Raw genomic sequence first — 17,711 nt, forward strand, 5'->3', positions numbered from 1 at the left:
ATTACCCCCTGTGGCAGGGGTGGGGGGTACCAGAGCTGATTCACTGCATAGTACAGATGCAAAGATCCCTTTACTCAGGTAAATTAGGGCTGAGCGTCACGGCAGGGTAGAGCAGCTTTTCTCATCCTCACACACAACTTTCTTACTCGTCTGAGAGCCAAGTTATTTATTTATACTCTCTGTATTTCCTCTATTCTAAGGGATGTTATATCTTTCATGGTATGACCCCAAATTAAATGCCCATAAAATTATACTGTGTCTAAAGACAAAATTTACCTGGAAACCATCAGACTCTAAATCCTGCAGTATTTCATGTCCCAGATTTTTTAAAGACTCAGTTTTCCTGAGGTCATAAATATAGCTCAAGTCTGTGGGCCATGTGCTGATGAAGAAGCTGCAGGAGTGATTTGTGTATCTCTTTTACCAGATGTTTAGAGTAACAATCCTCATGTGAAAGTTCACCTTCCATAGCCCAGCAGCCTCTGCTGGCATCAATTGCTTCAATTACTGTATGCTTGAGTAATTGATAGAATTAAGTGAATGCAGGTTCCTTTTTTTTACCTAGTTCCCTTTGAGTGCTTCAGCAACACCAGGCAATTTATCATGCTTTTGTGCAATGGTGCATAGACTTCTTAAAGAATGAATTTAGATTTTCTCTTCCTCTTTGGAAAAATAAGCTGCTGTCAGGTTCACATGACCAGCCTGGGTTCAGATAGGTGTACCTGCCAAACCAGCAGGCCCAAGTAACCCAAGGCAGGCACCCCCTCTTGCTTTTTTTCATCTTGTTTCATTTTCCCTTGGAGAAAGACCCTGTGAATGTTTCTAAGGTTGCTTACTTTACAGAGGTTACATTCAGCTCTTTGGCAAGAAGAATGCCAGAGCAATGAGTCTCTGGGGAACCACTCGCCAGCCTTCTTTCAGAAGAACCCATTGTGAGTATCAGCAGCCTTTACTCAGAGGTTCATTTCAGAATGCGAAAGCTTCCTAACCACTTGGAGCGTGCTTAAAATCTAAATCAACCGTCAAGCCCTCACGAAGATAACTTGTTATTTATTGTAGATTAGCCGGCCGTGGCATCACACAACAAGGACAGGGGTTTCTTTTCATCATTCTTCTCTGTGCACCTCCAGCTTGTGAGCTCTCATTTCTCTTTAACATTCAAGAATGTTCTTTGATATACAGCCAGAAAATCTGTCGCCTATATGAAGGAATTTTTGGCTATGAGGAAGTTAGTCATATTCTTGGTGACATTCTAATATGAAACCATTCAGGGATAGTAGTCCAGTTGGAACTAATTCTCCACTAACCATCGTGGTCAGGAAATAGCATGTTCAAATTAATCAAATGTTCTGGTGTCTTGTACATGCTAATGTTTGCTGTTGGCAATGATGCTATTTCTTACTGGATGACCAATGTGTAAAGAATTAGAAATAATTACAAAGCTGAGAGGAGAATTGTTTAATCTTCCTTTGACTAAGCCATGAATCTAGGATCTTGCAGGTACTTCTTGGTGGGAATTAAGAACAGCTGTTAGTTTTCAGTGGCTATTCAAACGGTGCAGGGTAATTAGGTTCTGGTTAATAGTATGCCAGAAAACAGAATTTATTATAGCACTGAAGCATCAATGCAAAACGTAATAGTCATTCCTTTCCAAAGAAACCAATGGACCCTAAACTACCTTAATGGCTTATGTTAATCTTAAGTAAAATACACTAACTTTTGGGGGCCTTCCCCTTTCAAAAACAAAACCTCTAAGTAGGCGGAGTTTGAATAGGGAGAGAAGAAAATCTATATTTTGTTTCTTGTCAGAAAATGCAAATTTTATTATTGAATGGCCATCTCAAAGAACAACCCTCAAAAGGATAGGATTTATTTGATTAAAAAATTAAATTTTAGTCACAGCTTTTCTTTACAAAGTTTAAAAGCTTTTAAATGCAATCATTTCCATTTTTTTAATCCTACTATATGACCCTTTAGAATTTCAAAACAGATCATTGGAAAGGGTTTGGATCTTTCACTTTCAGTGAAAGTCAACAAGAAGGGGATGGAATATCCCGTACAGATTACAGGGTCCGGTGCCCTAAAGAAGACTAGCTACCCTTGTTAGGGGATGCCTAAACATTTTCCCCCCAGGTGCCCAAAACCTTGTCCTTAACAGCCCTGGTTTTATCAATATGTCTCTAAAGAGCTAACTCCCTTATTCCATTGAAAATAAGGATTATGTTTCAAAAATTCTGTTTTTATACCTTTCAGTAAAATATCCATTGCATAAAGTTAAGTAGGATTATATATTATCTCATCTGTCTTCCCAGTTTCTTCACTGAAAATTTGATTAAGGAAGCCATCTACTTTGAAGATAGGGGCAACGGTTTGCAATTCCTGTGGTTTTAGTTCCAGAGGGTTAGTTCTGCCTCTGCAATTTTTAACACGGACCTTTCAGAAATGGAAACTTTAAGATGGTCTGTTTACCTTCAAGACAAAAAAAAAATTGAGAAAGGATGCTTTTGTTGATGGCACCATTCCCCAAACATCCTGTTTCAGTGAAGTTTGTCCTAATAATATAATGGCCAAAAACCTGCCTGAGCCAGTGTCACTTGGTAATTTCAGTTAAAGTCTAGCTATTATGTAAGTTATTGTTCTTTAAACGATTCCCATTCATAAAAGATAAAAATTGACTTTCCTTTTTTTTCTTTATAAGAAAGTAATTTTCTCATAGATAAAAAGTTAGTTAATATATTTTTTAAAAGGCATTTAGAATATTTTTTAAATATTTCAAGTAAAATCACAGTAAGTTTCTGAACTAAGATTTGGATTAAAAAATGTTTTGCTCATGGAAGTCAAGTTTTTAAAATGCACAGATCATTCTTGCTAGACCACACCTCGGAGAGCATGTTGGGTACTAGGCATGGAAACAGCCAGCTTCAGAAACTATTTGCCCCTGGGTCCCATAACTCTGACTTGGAGGTGGCATCACATTCTTCCTAAGTTACATGCCCTGGCAACAATTTCACTTTTTTTTGATTATTCTCTGTTGTCTGGTCACAACAAAATCATATCAGTTAAATGTTACATCGATGTAAATCATCTTTAGCTAGAGGTTTGTGACCTGGACTAATTGTGATATTGACCTCCTCGAACTATATTTGAGAGAGTCTTGTCAAAATATTACATGTGTTCATTTTCTCATTCAAAAATAATTGTGTGCCTACTATATAAAAGGCACTGCGTTAAGTACTATGACTGTGATGACTGACCGAAGACTCTTTTCCTCAGAAACGTTTTTTTCTTTTAGCTATAATATTTGCAAATAAATAACCATAACAAATTTAGAAAGCTACAAGGACCCTAAGATAGGCACAGATAAAAGCAACGAGAGTTCAGTTCTAAGACAAGAAGAATTTGAGATGGCTCGCTTTGTGGAGGATGTTGCATTAACTTGCATATTAAAAGATATTAAAAGGTAGAATAATTAAGGACAATATGGCAAACACTCCAGGCGGAGGAAAAAGCAGAGACATCTGAAAACTTGGTCCATGTACAAGGAGTCATGTATATAGTTCAACCCAAACAAAGTGTAGAGAGTATAAAGGGGAAGCCCACTGGAAAGGAAGTAGGGACGGGATCATGGAGCCTTAGAACACCTCACTATGCTATCTGGTGGTTCTTCAGTAGCCAACAGAGAGACAGGGAAAGATTTTGAGCATGATGGTCTAAGAAGTAATGTGTGGTCTGGATTAATATGAGGGTGAATTGAAGGCAGGGAGAAGTTAGGACTCCCCTTGAAAGATAAATGAAGGCTTAAAGTAGGGAAGAGGTGGTGAGAATGAAGAAATATTGTACAGGTAGATGAGAGAAACATGACAACATCTGCGATGTGGGGCAAAGAAAAGAGGAATCAAGTATGACCCAAAGTGTTTTCATCCTGTAAAATAACAAGGAACCCTAAGCCCAGGCATTTTCCTATTTGTCACCACCGGTCTCTGTCCTCTCCAGACCTGCCCTGTAGAGCCAGGTACCTGTTACAAAACAGGAAGTGGATACCCACTTCAGACTTAGTAAGTAGTAATGAGGCAAGAGTTAGGTGGCAATTTGTCTTGCCAATTTCAGGAATTGTCTGTCCCTGAAAGTCACACAACTCTAACTTGGTCGTGCATCACGTTCTTCTTAAGTTACATGCTCTGGAAACAGTAACCTGCCAGGATGCCCAACCCCTCTTCGCCTTGCAACCTCAACATGCATCGCTTTCTCCATTCCAGCTGCTGATCTCCTTCTAGCTCCTCTAACAAGCCAATCTGTTTTCCAGCCTATGGACCTTTGCGCATGCTATTCTCTAGAACAGTGTCGTCAATTTTCAGATGTCTAGTTCCTTATAGATTTTTAGGTCTCAACTTAAACATCGCCCTCTAAAGAAAGTCCCACCTCTTATTTTCTATATGTGGGCCCTTTTTTCCTTTCCTTCAAAGCAGTTATTACAATGTACAATTATTTTATTAGCACACTTATCTCTTTTTTATCTCTTTTCCTGACAGAATACAAACTCCATATCTACTTTCTTCTCTATTTCTGGCACCAAGAACAGTGCCTAGCACTCTATAGGAGACGCTGAATAAATAGTTGTTGAATGAACAAATGAACAAGTGAACCCAAGTGTTCAGAAACCTCTGTATGACTTTAAAGTAAGGTCATATATTCCTAAATGACCCAATTGAATATAATGAGAGTGGCAACAATATCCCCTTATCTTCTTTAATCTTCAGAATAGCATATTCCTATAAAAAGGAAAATAGAAGAGAGGTATTTTCCTTGAATTTGATTTCCTAAGAGGTCTCTGGTCTCCATACTGTGTTGCAGTGTTTTCAGCCTTTTAAAAAATGAAATAGCAGAGTGCATTGCATGTGGTTAAGTATAGTCTCAAGTACTTTTTAGTGTGTATGTTTTGTGTGTGTGCTGTGTTATGTGTTTGTGGTTAGGGCATTGCAATGCAAAATATTTACTGTGATTCAAAGTCAAAATGCACTGTGATATTTTCCATGTTATCCTAATCCCTTCCAAAGTTCTTCAAAACCAAAATGAATTGTCATTCTGCAAGGTTAAGATTTCTTTCAACCTATTTGCAATGGAAGCCTCCCCACAAATGGGTACCAAAATTCGATTTTTAAATATTTCCTTATAGAGCAGCATTCCCTAACCTCTTTCAGAACCCTTGGGCTCTCTGTAATGGGCATTCCCAGAGTTCATTTTGCTGCAGTTTTGGGCCGTTAACTCAGGGGGCTAAAAATACAAACACAAAAACACTCAGGATTGGGCTGTGGTGAAAATCACTGTTTTTTAAAACAAGAATTTGAAACAATGATTTGATGAATAATAGTGACATTTGCTAAAATAAAATTTGTGTTAACTTCTTTTTTTCCCTCTCTCTCTAAGCTGCCTGCCTTGTACTTGGCTGTATGATTTTCCCTGATGGCTGGGATTCAGATGAAGTAAAACGGATGTGTGGAGAAAAGACAGACAAGTACACTCTTGGGGCTTGTTCAGTCCGCTGGGCATACATCCTGGCTATTATTGGAATCTTGGATGCCCTCATCCTCTCGTTTCTAGCATTTGTGCTTGGTAACCGACAAGACAGCTTGATGGCAGAGGAACTGAAGGCAGAAAACAAAGGTAAGATTGCTTTCGGGAACTCTTACCTGTATACCTCAAGCACAAAATTTAAGGGTATTCTCCATTCTTTTCCATAAAGTACTAATGCTTTTCCTGTGGTTCTAATTTGCTGTGCCTTCTAAAACTGTCTGCTTCACAGACTTTCCCTCAGACTCAGCTTAAGAACGTTACACAGTTAAAAAATAGTACTGTATTTTTATACTTACCTTTCTGAGGCACTCTAAGTCCATTATTATTACTTAAATTAGTGTTTTCCAGTTTTTTCTTTTCTCCTTCTTTGATTTCAGATTTGCTGTCAGGAGTGGATGGCTTTGATACAACAGTTTTTATCTGTTTGAAGGGAGAGTACTTCCTCTCTGTGTGTTGAGCTATTTTCCAGGTTGAAATAAATTGTCTATGAAATCTCATAAATTATCTATAAATGTCATTATTAAACTGCTCACAATCATTTTATTTGAATTCACTCATCCCTTCAGAGAGAAGTAGTGATACTGGCCCAAATAGTTACAGTTAGAAACTGCATTAATTACCGAATTAGCTGAATTGCAAAAGTGCTACCTGAATAATCAAAAGTTCTCAGTGCTCTTTTCAAGAAGAAATTGCCTTCTGAAACACAGAGAAACTAGGAGATAAAGTAGGGCACTGACCAGTGATGATACATAAATATTACAGGGGGCCAAAGAGTGGAAGCAAGGTTCAGGATGGATCTTTTAGTTTTCTTTCTGGGTTTTTAAACCAATTTCTTGGGATAGAATTATTTTTTTAAAGATTTATTTATTTATTTATTTCTCTCCCCTCCCCACCCCCCCCACCCCCCGCCCTGGTTGTCTGTTCTCTGTGTCTGCTTGCTGCGTGTTCTTCTTTGTCCACTTCTGTTGTTGTCAACGGCACGGGAATCTGTGTTTCTTTCTGTTGTGTCATCTTGCTGCGTCAGCTCTCCATGTGTGCGGTGCCATTCCTGGGCAGGCTGCACTTCCTTTCACGCTGGGCAGCTCTCCTTACAGGGCGCACTCCTTGCACGTGGGGCTCCCTTACGCGTGTATGGCAGGGCACTCCTTGCGCGCGTCAGCACTGCGCGTGGGCCAACTCCACACGGGTCAAGGAGGCCGGGGGTTTGAACCACGGACCTCCCATGTGGTAGACGGATGCCCTAACTGAGCCAAGTCCACTTCTTGGGATAGAATGTTAATGTCTCTATTTTGTTACAGATTTAGATGCATTTAATTGTTTATCTTTATATTATCTTTCACGTTAATTCTTTGAACTTACATTGGCACCTTCTGCTATGAGGCTTCTTCTTCTAGTTTTTCATTCCTGATTGGGAATTAAATCCATCCCTGAGTTATGAAATTTATCTTATAATTTTAAGTAGTTGCTAATTTCAAAAACTCTTCCCTGCTCCAACAGGCCTCAAATATAAGCATATATTAGTAGCTCTATGAACATCACACACAATGATCATTGTTTATGCTTATAAACTATGAACCGTAAAGAGATCATTGAAAAGCCCAGAAGAACAGCAGCCATCCAAAAAACTCTGTATCTCCCTGATATATAGAAAGGGAACACATTAATTTACTTGGTTCTATCAAAAATATTCTGAACAGAAGAATAACTTTTTCACAGAGGGGTATGTTGCAGAAACTTCCTAAAAGAAAAAACTGCCTTCCTCTAAGCGTTGCCCTTTTCTAGATAATAAGGATAATATGAAATTAATGACTTCACCTTAATTTATAAAGCAGGTTACAGATTTAAAGTGCTCATTAAGGTATACTCATTAATTTGATGAAACGGTCTGTTACCTTTGTGACTTGTTGGACGTGTTCACAGGTCTCTGTCCAGTTAATTTTGCTTTAAATGTAATAGTAAGGAAAACTCAATATTAGAACTAAATACCTTTTCCTAAAGAATTAAAGAAAACACGACTTTGTTCTGCAATTGCTTGATTTACATACCACCTAATAATATACCAGAATGTTATTTATTCACTGTTTAGTTCAAAGCTATGTTGAGAACCTTTAACTTCCCAAACATCCTTTGACCATGAGGAGAAGAAAATTCAGAAAAAAGAAAAAATAAAATCAGGAAGATTTTTACTTGGGTAATTGAGAATTCTAACTCAGACTTATGAATACAAGTGACAGCAATTCTCCTAAATTCATGCTTCAGAAAAGAAAGCCAGGATTATGGAAAAACGTTCAACAGTTTTCAAAATGGGTCTTTTCTCCTGGTCAGTTTCCTACGTGCAACCCCCTGTGTGTAAGTCTTCATTAAAGAAAGCATCTCTTTCTAATCAATGACATGCTGGAAACTCTTGGTAGAAGAGGCCTCTATAAGGTTTAGGGATTGCCTGTGTATGCTTCTATCTTTGTCATCTTCTTCATCTTCACCTATCATCATAGTTTCTTCCATCTCATTCTGAAAGACTAAGACCACTAGCAGGTCATTTGTATCAAATCAGATAGATCCAGTAATGTTACAGAGCATCAGGCCATGTTGATGAAACACCCCCATTGTGCCACTTTTTTTTTGTTTTGTTTTTTGTTTCACTATCTTTTTTTAAAAAGATACATAGATCACACAAAATGTTACATTAAAAAATATAGGCGATTCCCCTATGCCCCACTCCCCACACCCCCCACTTCTCCCACATCAACAACTTCTTTCATTAGTGTGGTATGTTCATTGCATTTGATGAATACATTTTGGAGCACTGCTGCACAGCATGGATTATACACAATTTTATTTCATAATTGAAATTCCTTAATCTGTGACTTTAAGAAGATATCAACAGCTCCACTCTGCAGGCATTCATGGAGTAGGGTCTCCATAAAAACATATCAGGATTTCTAAGCCTTGTATAAAAAATAATCAAACCTACTTATTTCTGAAAAATGGTACGAGATTTAGAGTTGTTGTACAAAGGTGCCTGTATTGTTTTATATTATTTAAACACTTGTTCAACATTGAAATTGCCAAAGTTAGATGATTTGAGAGAGAACCAGTCAATAATTGTGTATGTTTGTATATGAATAGATTTCCTCTAAACAGTAGTTTAAGGGCTTTTAAGTACATCCAACAACTCGAACTAAATAATATCAATGTTACCTTCCTAAGGGAAGAGAGATCTGCTTTAATAAAAAGATGAGAATAATTTTTAATGATGAAATCACTTGATTATATATAAATGGGTGCTTTCACAGTTTGCATGGATGCATTAATATAACTTTTCACTTATCACTTATTAAAACATTCTTTTTCACTATTAATTTTTTTATATAAAAGTGCTTACATGTCTCTTGGTAGCCAAGGTCTCTTTTGGGTTCAATGCAATGCAATGAGACAGAGACAAATCTAGCTCATGGAATTTTAGGAGTGTTTCTTAACTCCATGATGCCTTCTGGTGTCATGGAAGTAGTCAATGTCATATCCCAAGCCTTGCTCAACAGAGTAAAACATTCACTAAGTCTATAGATAGTTTCTCTATAAACAGAATAATATCTTTTATAATATCTCCTCAGTTTTATGGCCCACCCATCACTATAGAACCTACATCCTATCATAAGTAGTAGGAATATTAGAGAGAGAATAAGCCTGCATATGTAGCATATGTCCCCAGTTCGAAGAGGTTTTTCCTGAGCAGGCTCATGTCACTGTGTCTTCTTTTTGTGGCTATTGTAATTAACCTAGCAGCACACCTACCCATTTATCTGGAAAAGCCTCAGTCTTATTGTGCCAGGTTGCTAAGTCAAATGCCACACAATGGGTTGGCTTAACAGTAGGATTTTATTAGCTCACGGTTTGGGATGCTCAAAGTCCAACATCAAGGCATCGGCAAGGTCATGTTTTCCCCCAAAGTAGCGTTCTGGTGCTGGTTTGCTGCAATCCTTGGGGTTCCTTGGCTGGCATCTCTGCTTCCTGTCACATGACAATGTCCTTGATCTCCTCCTGTGCCTTTCTCTGAAGTCTGCATCCAAATTTCCTCTGCTTTATAACAGAGTCTAGTAATATAAATTAAGGCTCACTCTGACTCTTAGAAGATCCTATCCACAAATGAGTCCATGCTTAACTGATAAAACATCTTCAAAGGGCCCTATTTACACAGAAACACGAATAAAGATTAAGAACACGTCAATCATTGGGGTACAAAATTCAATCTACCATAGCCCCCAAATGGGCCCATGTTCCCCACATATTCTTACAGCAGGTGTATTGCTTAAATCCATGAGTCCTTCTCAATACCCATCCCAATAGATAGAATAAGATTCATTGTTACATGAACTGTAGAATATGTCAGAGAAGGGAATTCGGTTATAATGTTGATCTGTACTCCACTCATACTGGTGTCTTAAGATGAAAGGGAATATAAAATGCTGCTGAGTCATGAATTAACCACCACAGAGGTGCTATTCAAAGGGAAACGAGGCAGAGGAACTCAAGCAAAAGTCTCCACCTCTGCAGACTGAGGTTAATTCACCCCAGTCCCATTTCAGTGTCCCCTTTAAAGCCTCCTGCAACACTTCTTAAATTCTTCCTTTTCTGGACTGAAATTTATCATAAATTGTGAAATAGCAGAATTGATATAAAGAGTTTTACCAGAATTTCAACAAACAAAAAACACAAATTTTGAAGATGCAAATGTTGCCTTAGAGAGAACTTCTGTAAGAGATAATTTAGTCATCTGTGGATCACAAAGTGCCATTGCATAAAGCATAATGCAAAAATAATAATAATAAAGCTCCACTGCAAAACAAAGAAATGTGAAAGCTCTCTAAATATCTGATTAACTTTATACAGGGGTTGGCTCATACAAGAAACTCAACTGCCTATTCTAAATTTGGGCTGCAGGCTATATACTGTCGCTGGCTCTTGGAATAACAGTGGACAGGCAGGTATTCATTCTTGTTTTGGGAGTTCATAAGCATGATTTCTAAATGAGCTGACAACAGTAAGCATTTAACCTTGATATGCTACTTAATTGCATATTTTAACACACTGAACTGTGAAGTCAATTTAATTATGTAAAATTAAAGTTTCATCCAGATAAAAAGGACTTGAAATGAAAGCGTCATTCTCAATTTCTTTCATTAATTGTGAAAGGATAAATAATTACATTTTCCAGATCTCCTATGCCACAAATATCTCTTTCCTTGTCAGACACCATTCATAAAGAGGTCTATTTCTGCATTTGTGTCTATGGTCTTTGGAATTGCTTATCAGATAATTGAGTCCTCTCATGAGCAGTTTTAAAGTCACTTTTTCTTCCTGCACTTAAACTGCAAATGAGAAAACATGATTATCCATTAAGAGGTGACTCCAGCTACCTTTTATTTATTAAGTGGTTTAAGTTCTTTGTAATGCTGTAATAGAGGAAGTTAGAATAAAATTCATTTTACTTAAATAACTAATTGAGAAACCCTTTGGGAGATTGATTTTAGGCCCCATGCCATGTCATGGCCCAGCTGTGAGTGGCAGCATGGTAAGGTGGAAATGGAGCTACTCTGGGACCCTTGCTGTCCACAGCCACTGCTGTCCCTGACTGTAGCTGCAGGTCCTTGCACCAGTAGCTTAATCGTTCCAGAATTAAGCTTCCTCATCCATAAAATGCAGAGCTTGTCTAAATGGCATCTGACTTTTCTTCTAGCTCTAAAATATTCCAATTCTAAGGCCACCTTCAGAGGTTTCCATTAAAAAGAGGATCTGAGAGCCCTAAGAGCACCTGCCTCAGAGTAGGCAACATACTAAAGACTCTTATAGGGAGTCATTGGCTTGGCTATAAAGGCCAAAGGGGAAGGGACTCCAGGAGGTAGGGTTTTCTCCCTGAGTCCTATACCCACCCACTGGAGACTGCTCATTCACACCACCCAGGATGGAGTGAGTCAGATTTTTAAAACTCTGGCTTGTGGCAGAGGAGCCTTCTAGCTGCAGTAGATTCCCGTGTGTGGACACCACAATAGTGAACAGAGCTCCAGATTATAGACAGAAAACTCTGGTGTCAACTCCAGCTCTTATTGGCCATGCAACTTTGAGCAAGTCCCTTAATCTCTGAGCTTCTGCTTCACCTTCTTTAAAATAGGCATAATAATACCCTGCCCTGTCTCCTCCCAAGGATTGGGATAGTCCAACAAAAGCATCTATGTGGAATCAGCTAATAGCCAATAAGGTCTATATAGGCTTCATATATTACTAAGAGTTGAAAATAATTCTGTGAAACAGTTATCATCATCCTGATTTTATACATTAGAAACTAAAGCTCAGAAAGGTTAAATATTTTGCCTAATTTTTCACAGCTAGGAAGTAACGGATCCAGGACTCAAGCATAAATCATTTTTCCCCAAATTTCAAGTTCTTTTTTTGTTACAGAGCATGGTGTCATCAGTGTTTATTAGGTGCTGATTCTATTGCTTTCAACTTGACTGCTTAGCCCTGTACAACTAAACAATTAAGATTTATTTTTAGCCCTGGACATGTAAACAGTTTTCTTTTGATTTGGTAGTTTTGGATAATGTCACTTAATCCAGAGTGTAATACTCTTAAAAACGTGGGATGGCCCTTAAAACCCACGCTCTTGGCTTCATAACTTTATAAAAACCATGGTGAGATAAGTTCAGGAAACCCAGAAAAAAATTATCAAGTGCTTTGAACTAAAACTTAATAAGATCATAGTGAAATGTTTGTTTCCAAATGGGATTTGTATGAACAAAGTCCTCGTGGTCATCAAAGCATCTCAGAATATGCCTCTAAAAATGCATAAATCCTGCCTTTTTTTCAGAAGGGTTCAAATCAGTCCAAGTTTTGGAGAAAATTTAGAGGACTTCATAGAAATGTCTTGTGTACTTACTGTTTCCACTTCCTCTCCTCCCACTCTCTCAGGAAGTCATTTCATTCAGATTTTCACCTCCTATTCCAGAGACACTGTCTTATCAAAGTCACCTCTAACCCCCAACTGCAAAATCTCATGGTGTTACAGAAATAAACCAAAGATGGCCCCTTTGTATTGGCCTCTCTGTTGCTTTATGCTTCACTGCAGGCTAGAATTATTAATCCAGAAGCCAGCTGGTATCAAACCCAAATTCTTATGCATCAGATTGTTTCAAATATAGCCCAAATAAGTATGTTTTTAGCCATTTAGAGTCTGCCTGCTTTGCATACCCCATGAAACTGTTCCCAGTATTGCTAGCCATAGATAAGACAGACCCTGGGGCTGTAAAAGACCCCAGACTACTGCTGCTCTTTGGACCTCTCTGACAGAGAGATTCCCCATCGTGCTGCTCAGTGACATCACCTAGACATGTAAGGCCCTTCTCCAGTTCCCATCTCCCATGAAGTTCCCTTGCCCTGCCCTCCTTTTGGGAAGGGTCGTGTGCCACTGCCTCTGGAAGGTTCCTTGCTAATAAGGATTTCCCCTTCTCATGCAAACCTGATAAAGTTCATTGTGCCCTACTGCCATTTCTTGGTCAAATCTTGATCAATCCCAAAATCCTTGCACTTACCTCACATGGTCAATTTTCAATCATTACATTGAACTATTAGTAGCCTTTTCACAGTTGGCCAATGCCTCCATGTTGAAAGTCTTTCTTCAGCTGGCTTCAAGTAGTTTTCCTTCTGTTCTCTGGGACTCCTTTGCTGACTCCTCATCTCTCCAATATCTAAATGGAATGTTCTTTCTATCTATCTACACTAAATCCCTAGGTTTTCTCATCTGTTCACATGGCATTAAATAGCATCCATACTCTGATGACTCCCAAGTTTAACCCCTCCCCCAACCTTCTCCTCTGAACTTTGGTCTCACATACCTAACTGCCTACTTGATACCTTTTTAAAATGTCTAATCAGCATCTCAAACTTAACATTTCCAAAACTGAGCTCCTGCTACTCCACAAAACCTGTTCCTCATAGAGTCTTCCCCATATCTGTTAATGACATTATCCTTCCAGCCACTCAGGCCAAAGCTTAAACCACTCTGGACCACTTCTTCCTCTCACACATCACATCTAACCCATCCAAACATCCTGTCTGCTTTTGCTCCAAAATATATCCAGAATGTTTCCACTTCTCTCTACCCTCACTGCTGCCACTTTGGTTCAAATCATCATTATCTTTCCCCAGCATGTAGTCGCTCGAATTCCACCCTTCCATCCTTTCAGTCTAATCTCAACACAGCAGCCACCATGATGCTCCTAAGAGGTAAGTCAGATCATGTCATTTCTCAGCTCAAGGCCCTCCAAAGTCTTTGGATGATCTCACTCAAAGTAAAAGCCAAAGTAAAGCCCTTCACCACCACCTACAAGGCCCTTTAGATCTGCCTCCATCTTTTCTACTCTAACCTCCTCTCTGTTATTTGCCCTCTCTTTCCTCCTGCTCCAGCCACTTTGCTTCCTTGTTGCTCCTCAGACAGTCCCATCTCAAGCCTTTGCATTTGTAGATCCCTTTGCCTGAAACACTCTTCCCAAAAGCCACATGACTCACTCCATCCCCTTTTGTGTTTTACCCAAGTGTTGCCTTCTCAGTGAGGTACTTCCAGCCAACCTATATAAAATTTCACATGCACGTGTATTTCATCTAACCCACCATATTTTACCTGTGTTTCTTATTAGTTGTCTATCTTCCCCCAGAAAAATCCCACAAGGGCAGAAAATTTTGTCCAACAAAAAGTTTTGTTACAGGAATTATTTTTTTCATTACTGTCTTCCCAGTGCCTAGAATAATCCCTAGTATATGTAGGCATGTTAGAATAGAGCCTATTCTAATCTCTTTCTCATGAGGTGATCATTCCATTTTTGCATAGATCTTAACCTTAGAAAACTTTTGTTGTAGGTTAAGTTGTAATTTCCACCCATTTCTACTCCCTCTTCCACTTTAAGCTGTGGATTTATTAGAAAGAGTTACTGTATCTGCCCATAATGGCTGAATTTACACAATGGTGAGGTGTAATGGTTCCCTATGTCATGCTGGGCATCCATCTGGAGATCCTCCCATTGCCACTGCTGTCCAGTACTCACCCAAGGAACCAGGGAACAGTGTCTACCCTGGTGGGGAGGAGCTGGATGCAAGGGGACACACAAAGGTACAGTTGAAAGAATAGGACTTTACAGGAGTCATTCATGGATATGGTCTCCTAGAAATAAATGAGAGAGCATTCTGAACTTGGGAGATTGACTCTACTCCATTCAACAATATGTGGAGATCATGAATGAACCAATTTGTGGAAAGTACTCTCTCTTTGACTGATACTCAACCTCAAATAAGACTCTGAAGGTGGGGATCTTCCCTCAGCCTTCCCCACTCAGAGTGGTTTGGGAAGCTGTGGCAAAAGCATTGTTGACTTTGAATGGCCGTCATTATCCACCCCACTCCAGTAGCCAAGATAATTTTGACATTTCAATGATCTCTTCAGTCCCTGAGATAAAAACTGCAGAATCAAGGACTCAAACCAGGTGGAGGAAAATGAGGAGTAAGCTAGAAAGAAAAGAAACCTTATCCAACAATGTCATGATGCCCAAGATTTAGCCCTGCCAGTAAATTTTCAATCAACTTTGCAGCACAATTTTAACTGAAGTCTTCCAGTAAGGTTAAAACTTACCATCTTTTAACAGTATCACCATGAAACCTGAAAACATATCACTGACCTGTGTGAGCCCAGGTTTATGGATTTTATTTGTTTTTTAGATTACTGATCTGTGACAAATTCCTTTCTCTTTTATAAGACTGAATCTAATTACACACCTACGCACTCTAGGGGGCTTTGGTAGATACCTCAGTATGTAAAAGTTAATTAGTGATCAATAGACTCTCTAAATTTGCTGATTTTATTCTAACATGTAATACAGACTTACTCATTAAAGTAACCTGCTTTTACTTCAGAACAAACCTATTATTTCTAATCTTTTCAACTGCACTATCATTTAATGAATATATTCTTAAATATCAAGACCACAAATATAACTCTTAAGGTTTTTTTTATCCCCCACAAATATACCAAAAGCATTTCATTTTCATATTGTTTGATCTAGTCAACTTCCCAACAGTGAAACTCACTAGCTTCTCTCTTATGTGTCCTGGAGCCTCTGACTTTTTGCCATGTGCCCCACTGAGAGAACACATAGCAAGTTCTCGACTTTAATTTTAGTTTAATCTCACTGGGACTCAGCTTCCCTACTCAGATTTGTTTTTTAATGTAAACATATAACTTTTTGGTAAAGAGAATGCTTAGATTCTTGCTAAATGTGAGGTCAGAAACACAATTAAAATAGAAACTATCACTATACTTGCTCCTCAAAGGAGAAACATGATTGTTCTTAACATCTGACAATGCAGGTAAGACTCCAGTGCCAAGAACAACACTGTGGAGATAAATGCTGAGGCTACTTGCAAGTATGTGTGTTGTCTTTGGTAATTCTTCACAAAATATGACCCCAAAAAACCTGTAAATTTCATATTTTCTTCTAAGGTTCTCAAGATCAAGAACTCCATCTTATTTATTTGTTATCTCTAGCATATAAGACTTTCACTGGCTCATAATAAGTGCTCAATAAGTTTTAGCATTGGTTATTGTTATTTTTATGGAATAAATTTAATGAAAAAAATGTGCAAATACTTACTTAATCTCTGCTACCATTTCTTCTGTACATGAAACAGTTTGTCCCTCATTTCATTGACTGCAAAGAAATAAATTTGCCTGCACATTACAGGTAGATATTTTTAACTAATCTAAGAATGATATGTTAAAAACAATATTCTGCAACTCTGCCACTTTGGGCAAATCACTTTGGGCAAATTGCACCTCTTTAGGGCTTATTGCATAATAACAGCACAAAAATGTATTGAGCATTTACTGTGTGCCAAACAAAGGACAAAATTATGGCATTCCATTCAACTCAGTGAGCATTTTTCACATACCTAACATATGCCACGTATAGTGATAGGTAGGGGTTCAAAAGTAAGTGGGATAGGGACCCTGAGTCTCTTTGGGAAAGGACATTTAGTGTTACAGGTACTGTTCTGGTTTGTCATTTGTGGACCCCAGAAACGTGTCCTTATGTCAACCTATTCCTGTGCCCGTAAATGCAGTGGAGGTAGGGCTTTTGGATTAGATTAAGTTAGGGGTTCTTGATTAGATTACTTGATTAGAGAGTTTTGATTGCACTACATCAGTAAGGCATGATTCAGGTTGCATCTCCACCCTCTGACTGGAATCTTATATAAACAGACTCACACAGAGAGACACAGGGAAAGAGAGTGCTGCCATTTTTGACCCTGCCATGTGATAGTGGACTCAGGGATCACTAGCAGCCAAAGCTAAAGCACAAAGCGTCCAAGAAGCTGAGCCCATCAAGCAGCTTAAGGCTAAGAGACAAGTCATATGTCAGATCGCCCACAGCGGAGATCTGGGAGACAGTGAGACTTGAAGGGAAGGTAGAGACCTAGGCAGAGATCAGCCACCATCTTGCCTCACCATGTGGCAGGACACCAGGATCACCAGAAGCAACTCTGGCAAGACAGCATCTCTGATGGGGCCTTGATATGGACATTTTCACAACTTTGGAACTGTCAGCTTTTAACTCAACTAAATCTCATTTATAAAAGTCAACCCAGAAAAAAAAAAAAAGTCAACCCACTCTGGTACTTTGCATTGCCAACCCTGTGACAAACTAAGGCAGGTACTAAGTTATATTTCCAGTCCCACACTGACATTCGTGGCTTCTTGAGGACAATTTGTTGGTGACTCCTCTGTATAAAATGAGTGAATGCCCTTCCCTGACAGCTAACATACTCTGGCACCAGTGAAAGATGATGCTATAATAAGCAGAGACTGCTTCCCAAGGACAATTTGACATGCAAGGTGTCATCTGCTGGGAGGCTTTAAAACATCAGCTTGTGGAAAAACATCAGTGAGTCTATTAGTGTTAAATAAGACAAAGGAGAACACAGCTATGAAGAAATGAAAAATGTGATCGATGCATTGTAGAGTAGGGACAACTAAGAATGATGAGAGATGTGGAAGTTTTATTGCTTAAAGCATTAATTTCAGAACAGCCTATTGAAAACCT

At 38.7% G+C, this 17,711-nt stretch overlaps 1 protein-coding gene across 2 annotated transcripts in view; it reads left to right on the forward strand.

Moving 5' to 3' along the window:
* LHFPL3 (LHFPL tetraspan subfamily member 3) overlaps positions 1-17,711 on the forward strand; it is a 607,219-nt gene that overhangs the window by 402,140 nt on the left and 187,368 nt on the right. For both annotated transcript variants that reach the window (XM_058297122.1, XM_058297121.1), the window contains exon 2: positions 5,425-5,661. In XM_058297122.1, the coding sequence (XP_058153105.1) occupies positions 5,425-5,661 (237 nt within the window). The remainder of the gene's footprint in view (positions 1-5,424; positions 5,662-17,711) is intronic.

This window comes from Dasypus novemcinctus, chromosome 5 (genome assembly GCF_030445035.2).
Source record: "Dasypus novemcinctus isolate mDasNov1 chromosome 5, mDasNov1.1.hap2, whole genome shotgun sequence".
Lineage (NCBI taxonomy): Eukaryota > Metazoa > Chordata > Mammalia > Cingulata > Dasypodidae > Dasypus > Dasypus novemcinctus.